Source organism: Oncorhynchus gorbuscha, linkage group LG21 (genome assembly GCF_021184085.1).
Source record: "Oncorhynchus gorbuscha isolate QuinsamMale2020 ecotype Even-year linkage group LG21, OgorEven_v1.0, whole genome shotgun sequence".
NCBI lineage: Eukaryota > Metazoa > Chordata > Actinopteri > Salmoniformes > Salmonidae > Oncorhynchus > Oncorhynchus gorbuscha.
The window spans coordinates 10401688-10411687 of record NC_060193.1 but is presented as its reverse complement, the minus strand read 5'-3'; the positions used below and the strand labels follow the sequence as shown (position 1 = coordinate 10411687).

Sequence of the window (10000 nt, the reverse complement as noted above, 5' to 3'; positions counted from 1 at the left end):
CAAATATGTTTCATTCTAGTCCTACATTTCTTTATTTGCACCTATATTTTTCAAATTAGGCTCACACGGGCTCGTTGTAGAAATGCCTAGAGCCCTGCTATGCATTCAGACATCGTAGTTGTAACAATGACATCAATACATTTTCCTTTTTCACTCCTTAAACTTTTAAAGAGAGACTTTTTGTTGTCGGGAAGATTAGCGCTTAAAATAACAACTATTCCCTTTACTTCTCTTTTGCTCTCCCTCTTTCTCCCCCCCTCTCTTTCTCTCCCCCTCTCTTTCTCTCCCCCTCTCTTTCTCTCCCCCTCTCTTTCTCTCCCCCTCTCTTTCTCTCCCCCTCTCTTTCTCTCCCCCCTCTCTCTTTCTCTCCCCCCCTCTTTCTCTCCCCCTCTCTTTCTCTCCCCCTCTCTTTCTCTCCCCCTCTCGCTCTCTCCCCCTCTCGCTCTCTCCCCCTCTCGCTCTCTCCCCCCTCTCGCTCTCTCCCCCCCCTCTCGCTCTCTCCCCCTCTTTCTCCCCCTCTTTCTCCCCCTCTTTCTCTCACTCTTTCTCTCCCTCTTTCTCTCTCACTCTTTCTCTTGTTCTCCTATCTCCCTCTTTCTCTCTCACTCTTTCTCTCGTTCTCCTATCTCCCTCTTTCTCTCTCACTCTTTCTCTCGTTCTCCTATCTCCCTCTGTGTGTCAAGGTGGAATGTGGTTATTTAGTAGGAGGGAATAGAACAGTGTGTGTCCGAGCTAATATTTCCTCTGTCTAAACAGAGGCCCCTGGCTGTGCTCTAAATGATCTACACTTGGTCTACTTTGGACCAGATCACTATAGAGCTGCTACCTTCATGTCCCATAGTGGTCAACAGTAGTGCACTACATAGGGCTATGGTGTAAAGTAGTGCACTACATAGGGCTCTGGTGTAAAGTAGTGCACTCCATAGGGCTCTGGTGTAACGTAGTGCACTACATAGGGCTCTGGTGTAAAGTAGTGCACTACATAGGGCTCTGGTGTAAAGTAGTGCACTACATAGGGCTCTGGTGTAAAGTAGTGCACTACATAGGGCTCTGGTTTAAAGTAGTGCACTACATAGGGCTCTGGTGTAACGTAGTGCACTACATAGGGCTCTGGTGTAACGTAGTGCACTTACATAGGGCTCTGGTGTAAAGTAGTGCACTTACATAGGGCTCTGGTGTAAAGTAGTGCACTACATAGGGCTCTGGTGTAAAGTAGTGCACTTACATAGGGCTCTGGTGTAAAGTAGTGCACTACATAGGGCTCTGGTGTAAAGTAGTGCACTACTGGTGTATGGATGTGGGCCCGACCCACTGCTGCCCCTCGTTGAAGTCTGATTTGTTATTTCTTTATGGTCCCCATCACAGGTGCCCATCCCTTATTTCAGACACAACCTCCAATTGAAGCAGTCTCTTCCTTTTTCTCTTGGGATGCATCTGAAATGGCACCCTCATCTCTTTAATGCATTTGGGGCGCACAGCCAAAGAACCAGCCTTGTCCAACTAGGCTATGACCCCTACCGGGTGGTTGTGTATATTTTGGCACGAACCAGACAGGACAAAATGTGAACTGTCCGCATGTTTCCCAACCACCTCCACTCATCCCCTCCTTTCCCTCCTGTTCTGTTTCCTCCCTCGCTTCCACTCTGTTCAGATGTTGATCTGTTTTCCTGGAACCTGTTGTTGTTAACCTACTTTATACAGAGTGCATGTAGCTGTGGGCTTTATCCCCAGTAGCACCCTATTCGCTATAGAGTACACTGCTTTTGAGCCCTGTGCACTATGAATGGAATAGGGAGCTATTGGGGACAAAGCCTTGGTTCTATTCTGAGAGGGATTTTCTGGGACTGAATGAGTGACAGAGCGGGTACAGTGAGAATGAGTTTTATTTTGGCAAGTCTCATCCCCTTTTCCCTGTCTCCTTCCCCCTACTCCCTCGTCCTCCCCGTCCTCCCCTCGTCCTCCCCTCGTCCCTCCCCTCGTCCTCCCCTCGTCCTCCCCTCGTCCTCCCCCCTCGTCCTCCCCTCGTCCTCCCCTCGTCCTCCCCTCGTCCTCCCCTCGTCCTCCCCTCGTCCTCCCCTCGTCCTCCCCTCGTCCTCCCCTCGTCCTCCCCCTCGTCCTCCCCTCGTCCTCCCCTCTCCTCCCCTCGTCCTCCCTCTCTCCTCCCCTCGTCCTCCCTCGTCCTCCCTCTCCTCCCCTCGTCCTCCACTCGTCCTCCCTCCCTCGTCCTCCCCTCGTCCTCCCTCCCTCTCTTCCCCCTACTCCCTCGTCCTCCCTCTCTCTCCTCCCCCTACTCCCTCGTCCTCCCTCTCCTTCCCCCTACTCCCTCGTCCTCCCTCTCGTCCTCCCTCTCGTCCTCCCTCTCGTCCTCCCCTCGTCCTCCCCTCGTCCTCCCCTCGTCCTCGTCCTCCCTCTCCTCCCCTCGTCCTCCCCCAGGCCCCCAGTAGTCTCCTGGAGGCTCTGGAGCAGCACCTAGCCTCTCTGGAGGGGAAGAAGACCAAGGAGCTCAGTGCTGACACCAGGTACTGTACGACTGGACTGGCATTGAACCATAGCATTATGTCTACCGCAAAACCTGTGGAAGAAGCACATGAAAATGTATACTTTACCATAAAACCTGTATAAGAAGAGCATAGCTATACTTTACCATAAAACCTGTATAAGAAGAGCATAGCTATACTTTACCCTAAAACCTGTAGAAGAAGAGCATAGCTATACTTTACCCTAAAACCTGTAGAAGAAGAGCATAGCTATACTTTACCGTAAAACCTGTAGAAGAAGAGCATAGCTATACTTTACCGTAAAACCCTTAAGACATTCCTCCTAGTGGAGACAAGAGTTGAATTTCAAACAATTTTTTCAGCATTTACATGAAGGGAAATGGGGATACCAAGTCAGTTGTCCATCTGAATGCATTGAACTGAAATGTGTCTTTCGCATTTAACCCAACCCCCTCTGAATCAGAAACTATCGCTGCTATCAGTGGTGTATACACTATCTAAACCTCTGGTTCATCGTCTTCATGTTTATACGGTATAGAAAACCTGTCCTCTCTCCCTGTTCTCCCGCTATAGAGCGTCCACGCTGTCCAGTGCGGTGACGTCTCTGTCCAGTACAGGCATGTCCTTCAGCCGCATGGACGAGAAGGAGAGACTGCAGGCCTTGGAAGAGGAGCAGGCCAGACTGCAGGCCCTCAAGGTACAGGTACATCATTACACTGATTCACTTGGACACAGCTGTGTGTTTGGGAAATTTACTTTTTGGAGTGTAATTTTTTTTTCACCAATAAAAATCCTAACTCTAACCTTAACCTAACCTTAACCTTAACCTAACTCTAACCTTAACCTAACTCTAACCTTAACCTAACTCTAACCTTAACCTAACTCTAACCTTAACCTAACTCTAACCTTAACCTAACTCTAACCTTAACCTAACTCTAACCTTAACCTAACTCCAAAAACTTTACCCCAAAACCCTACACCTAACACTTAAGCTTAAAATAGTATTCAAACAAATTCAAGTCCTGACTTTAAAAAAAAAAGAGTTAATGTTCTGATAAGGTAGGAAAACAATAAGGTGAAATGTGAGGACATTGGGGTCCTGATAAGGTAGAAAAACAAGTACACAGACACACACACACACACAAGAAGGGGTTATAAGGAGAGACAGCAGGCCTTAGAAGGGGAGCACTTATACACTAAACATCATAACAAGTTTACAACTATATTGCTCCACTAAACACCATTTCACTTGGGCGATAGAAATACCATAACAACGAAACTACAGAAAAACACTAATCATATTCCGATCTAACTGCCTGAAAGCATCGCTGGACGTTTCACACACTCCACCTGTTATGAGGCTGCGGGGGAAAGTCAAACAGCTCGCTGGGAACAACACTTTGTGACCTCTGGCTTATTTCGTGCTTCATTGATGTAACTGCTGTGTGCGTTTTGAATGTTTTACATGAGCTCTTTGGATGGTGACAGGGACAATGCAGCAGAGTTCTAGTCGAGCTAGTAAATAGTCCTGCAGAAAACATGTTGACAGTTCACATTTTCCAGCTGAAGATGTTTTGAGTTTTCCTAGGAACACGCTGACACTGGTCCGTCATACTGCTCTCTATAAACGCTGAGAAAATCTACATATAGATAATCATTTATCAGCTCAAGGCTAAAGCATGTTAGTAAAGTCAGGTGTGTTGGCCAACTCGTACTCGATGTTTGACAGTGTGTTTCTCTGCTCCTCCAGGACCAGCGTCTGAAGGAGATCGGTGTGTCCCTGCCTCCCTCTGCCTCCCCCAGTACACAGTCTATGGGCAGTGTCAACCACAACACCAACCAGGCCATGGAGCTATTCAACACACCATCCACCAATAGGTAGGTTATAACATGTCTCGGTCTGTCTCTGGTGGTTATAACAGTTATAACATGCTAATGACAGGTGGTTATAACAGTTATAACATGCTAATGACAGGTGGTTATAACACGCTAATGACAGGTGGTTATAACAGTTATAACATGCTAATGACAGGTGGTTATAACACGCTAATGACAGGTGGTTATAACAGTTATAACATGCTAATGACAGGTGGTTATAACATGCTAATGACAGGTGGTTATAACAGTTATAACATGCTAATGACAGGTGGTTATAACACGCTAATGACAGGTGGTTATAACACGCTAATGACAGGTGGTTATAACACGCTAATGACAGGTGGTTATAACACGCTAATGACAGGTGGTTATAACACGCTAATGACAGGTGGTTATAACACGCTAATGACAGGTGGTTATAACACGCTAATGACAGGTGGTTATAACAGTTATAACATGCTAATGACAGGTGGTTATAACACGCTAATGACAGGTGGTTATAACACGCTAATGACAGGTGGTTATAACACGCTAATGACAGGTTTATAACATGCTAATGACAGGTGGTTATAACACGCTAATGACGCACGCTAATGACAGGTGGTTATAACACGCTAATGACAGGTGGTTATAACACGCTAATGACAGGTGGTTATAACAGTTATAACACGCTAATGACAGGTGGTTATAACACGCTAATGACAGGTGGTTATAACACGCTAATGACAGGTGGTTATAACAGCTAATGACAGGTGGTATAACACGCTAATGATAACAGGACAGGTGGTTATAACACGCTTGACATGGTTATAACACGCTAATGACAGGTGGTTATAACACGCTAATGACAGGTGGTTATAACAGTTATAACACGCTAATGACAGGTGGTTATAACACGCTAATGACAGGTGGTTATAACACGCTAATGACAGGTGGTTATAACACGCTAATGACAGGTGGTTATAACACGCTAATGACAGGTGGTTATAACACGCTAATGACAGGTGGTTATAACACGCTAATGACAGGTGGTTATAACACGCTAATGACAGGTGGTTATAACACGCTAATGACAGGTGGTTATAACAGTTATAACACGCTAATGACAGGTGGTTATAACACGCTAATGACAGGTGGTTATAACAGTTATAACACGCTAATGACAGGTGGTTATAAGTTATAACACGCTAATGACAGGTGGTTATAACAGTTATAACACGCTAATGACAGGTGGTTATAACACGCTAATGACAGGTGGTTATAACACGCTAATGACAGGTGGTTATAACACGCTAATGACAGGTGGTTATAACACGACAGGTGGTTATAACACGAATGACAGGTGGTTATAACAGTTATAACATAATGACAGGTGGTTATAACAGTTATAACACGCTAATGACAGGTGGTTATAACACGCTAATGACAGGTGGTTATAACACGCTAATGACAGGTGGTTATAACAGTTATAACATGCTAATGACAGGTGGTTATAACAGTTATAACATGCTAATGACAGGTGGTTATAACACGCTAATGACAGGTGGTTATAACAGTTATAACATGCTAATGACAGGTGGTTATAACATGCTAATGACAGGTGGTTATAACATGCTAATGACAGGTGGTTATAACACGCTAATGACAGGTGGTTATAACATGCTAATGACAGGTGGTTATAACATGCTAATGACAGGTGGTTATAACACGCTAATGACAGGTGGTTATAACACGCTAATGACAGGTGGTTATAACACGCTAATGACAGGTGGTTATAACATGCTAATGACAGGTGGTTATAACATGCTAATGACAGGTGGTTATAACATGCTAATGACAGGTGGTTATAACATGCTAATGACAGGTGGTTATAACATGCTAATGACAGGTGGTATAACATGCTAATGACAGGTGGTTATAACACGCTAATGACAGGTGGTTGTAATAACACGCTAATGACTGGTTATAACATGCTAATGACAGGTGGTTATAACATGCTAATGACAGGTGGTTATAACATGCTAATGACAGGTGGTTATAACATGGTGGTTATAACATGCTAATGACAGGTGGTTATAACATGCTAATGACAGGTGGTTATAACATGCTAATGACAGGTGGTTATAACATGCTAATGACAGGTGGTTATAACATGCTAATGACAGGTGGTTATAACATGCTAATGACAGGTGGTTATAACATGCTAATGACAGGTGGTTATAACAGTTACTATAGATAATAAGTCTATGGGCCGTCTCAACAACAACAACCACAGTAGTCCAAGGTGCCCTGATCAAATCAAACAGACAGAATGAATTGAATCAACGTTATTGATTTTGTATTTTAAAATGCTGTTGTTCACATGATCAGTTATTATCGCTCTGCGTATGTCAAAGCTGATATTTACGCAATTGGAAGATCTATGATTTGATTACTTGTTGGGGTTTGTTGTCTTGGCTTAATCATTGCTGGCAGTCCTCTTATTTTTTCTTCTTTTTGTTTAAGATACGTTGATAAAGTAGAAGGGCAATTTTAATCCCATTTACTCACGGGTTGATTTTCTTTCTCTCCCTCCCCTCCAGCATGCCCAACCTCAGTAGTGATCTGTTTGACCTACAGCCAGCCTTCATCCCTGTTGTCCAGAGCACTCCTTCCATCTCTACAGCCGCCAGTGCCTGGGGAGGTAGGACATAGACATGCATGCACGCTACTAATCAACACAGGAAAACACACACACGCACACTTTTGGTAGTTTGTTTTTGTCACTTAACCTCCTGAACTTCTGGTTCAGGAGGAGGGGAGGAGGGGGGTACAAAAGGAGGAGGGGGGGTACAAAAGGAGGAGGGGGGGGGTACAAAAGGAGAAGGGGGGGGTACAAAAGGAGGAGGGGGGTACAAAAGGAGAAGGGGGGGTACAAAAGGAGGAGGGGGGGTACAAAAGGGGGGGTACAAAAGGAGGGGGGGTACAAAAGGAGGGGGGGTACAGAGTGTTGATCAGTGGTGTATAGTCACACACAACACGTGTAAAAGCCTTTGTCCTGACAAGCCTCCATGTTTAGACTTCAGGGGTTTTATTTTGGTCTCTGAATACACGTCTCTTTTTAGTTTGTAAATATAAAAATGTATTTCCTGTGTCATGTATTCAGTCATTCCTGCGTTTATCCATTCATCATCCATTCGTCTAGCCACCATTTTTCTGTTCTATTAGAAACATTCAAGTGCGTCCTATGTAGCGGTTAACGACCGTGTTAAAACGTTTACTTCAGCGTTATGACACTGTTCTGATGGCCCCATGCTCCCTAGCAACAGAGATGAATAAATATGATTTTTGTTGAGAGCCAGCCAGTGCTTCCTCTGTGTTCACAATGTCTTCCGCCTGAAGCCAGTTGTATGTAGGCCCCGACGACAGTCTCATGACCTCTGACCTCTGTCTCCTAGGTGCCGCTGTGCAAGCTGAGTCCTCCATAAGTGTAGATTTTGATGCTGTTTTTGGGGGCGGGGCTAGAGGAATACCCAATAACGGCGTGCAGCCAGCCGCTGATGGTAAAGAGAATAACTAGACTAATCAACCTCTTACTTTCTGTCTTGGTTTAGCTTACTACCTACGATGACAAGTAGCTGTTAGACTAATCAACCTCTTACTTTCTGTCTTGGTTTAGCTTACTACCTACGATGACAACTAGCTGTTAGATTAATCAACCTCTTACTTTCTGTCTTGGTTTAGCTTACTACCTACGATGACAACTAGCTGTTAGAGTAATCAACCTCTTACTTTCTGTCTTGGTTTAGCTTACTTCCTATGATGACAACTAGCTCTTAGACTAATCAACCTCTTACTTTCTGGTTTGGTTTAGCTTACTACCTACGATGACAACTAGCTGTTAGACTAATCAACCTCTTACTTTCTGGTTTGGTTCAGTTTTCTGGCTTGGTTTGTGGGATGTTCCTACTACCCCGGTTTCATCGCTGTGCGTGTGTTCTGGTCATCTCATTTCACTGCTATTCATCTGTCACCCATCTATTTGTTGTCGTTCACCCCGTCCCAGCAGTCACCCCGTCCCAGCAGTCACCCCGTCCCAGCAGTCACCCTGTCCCAGCAGTCACCCTGTCCCAGCAGTCACCCTGTCCCAGCAGTCACCCCGTCCCAGCAGTCACCCCGTCCCAGCAGTCACCCCGTCCCAGCAGTCACCCCGTCCCAGCAGTCACCCCGTCCCGGCCCTCACCCTGTCCCGGCCCTCACCCCGTCCCGGCCCTCACCCCGTCCCGGCCCTCACCCCGTCCCGGCAGTCACCCCGTCCCGGCCCTCACCCCGTCCCGGCAGTCACCCCGTCCCGGCAGTCGCCCCGTCCCGGCAGTCGCCCCGTCCCGGCCCTCGCCCCGTCCCGGCCCTCGCCCCGTCCCGGCCCTCGCCCCGTCCCGGCCCTCGCCCCGTCCCGGCAGTCGCCCCGTCCCGGCAGTCGCCCCGTCCCGGCCGTCGCCCCGTCCCGGCCGTCGCCCCGTCCCGGCCGTCGCCCCGTCCCGGCCGTCGCCCCGTCCCGGCCGTCACCCCGTCCCGGCCATCTTCAGAGGCGCTACCTTTCCATTTGTTCTCCTCTCTTCATCTATTCCCCTCTGCTGCCTCTATTGTCTCATTCTGAGCCCCTCCAAACACTTAGCTAACGGTTAACTCTTCTTTCTTTCTTGTTTTTTTTCGTGTTCGAGGCTCTCTTCTCTCTCTTTGCTGAGTGTGCTGGTTTTCTCTGATCCTTCCCCTCTGTTTCCTGCTGAACCAAGCAGGAAGTTCCTACTTCGTCAACGTGGAGTCCTAGATGGCACCCTATTCCCTACATACTACACAACACCCCATAGGGCTCAGGTTAAAAGTAGTGTAGTATGTAGGGAATAGGTTGCCATCTGGGATGCATTGCTGTGTCAACACACTCCTGAAGCTAGATACAGCTTCCTCACCAAATGTTATTCCTCCTCCTTTTCTCCACTCCCTCGCTTCATTTTCTCTTAGTCGAGGGAGGGGAGGAGATGAGGGAGGGGAGGAGATGAGGGAGGGGAGGAGATGAGGAGGGGAGGAGATGAGGGGGGAGGAGGGAGGAGCTGAGGAGGGGATGGGAAGGGAGGAGATGAGGAGGGGATGGGAAGGGAGGAGATGAGGAGGGGATGGGAAGGGAGGGAGGGGATGAGGAGAGGGAGATGGGAAGGGAGCTGAGGAGGGGATGGGAAGGGGAGGGGAGGGGATGAGGGGATGGGAAGGGAGGGGAGGGATGGGAAGGATGGGGAGGGGAGGGGATGATGGGAGGAGATGGGGGAGGGATGATCCTGAGGGAGCCTGGCTAGGGTCTCTCTCTGTCTCTCTCTCTCTCGGTCTCTGTCGGTCTCTGTCTCTCTCTCTCTCCGTCTCTGTCTCTCTCTCTCTCCGTCTCTGTCTCTCTCTCTCTCGGTCTCTGTCTCTCTCTCTCTCTGTCTCTCTCTCTCTCGGTCTCTGTCTCTCTCTCTCTCGGTCTCTGTCTTTCTCGGTCTCTGTCTCTCTCTCTCTCTGTCTCTCTCTCTCTCGGTCTCTGTCTCTGTCTCTCTCGGTCTCTGTCTCTCTCGGTCTCTGTCTCTCTCGGTCTCTGTCTCTCTCGGTCTCTGTCT

General features: G+C 47.6%; 1 protein-coding gene across 9 annotated transcripts in view; it reads left to right on the top strand.

The window, feature by feature from the left end:
- LOC124008833 (phosphatidylinositol-binding clathrin assembly protein-like) overlaps positions 1-10000 on the top strand; it is a 92906-nt gene that overhangs the window by 60512 nt on the left and 22394 nt on the right. For 6 of the 9 annotated variants that reach the window (XM_046320411.1, XM_046320414.1, XM_046320407.1 and 3 more), the window contains 5 exons: positions 2434-2519; positions 3072-3201; positions 4249-4376; positions 6959-7059; positions 7814-7918. In XM_046320411.1, coding sequence (XP_046176367.1) covers positions 2434-2519; positions 3072-3201; positions 4249-4376; positions 6959-7059; positions 7814-7918 — 550 coding nt within the window. The remainder of the gene's footprint in view (positions 1-2433; positions 2520-3071; positions 3202-4248; positions 4377-6958; positions 7060-7813; positions 7919-10000) is intronic. The other 3 variants (XM_046320409.1, XM_046320406.1, XM_046320412.1) reach the window with 2 other exon arrangements.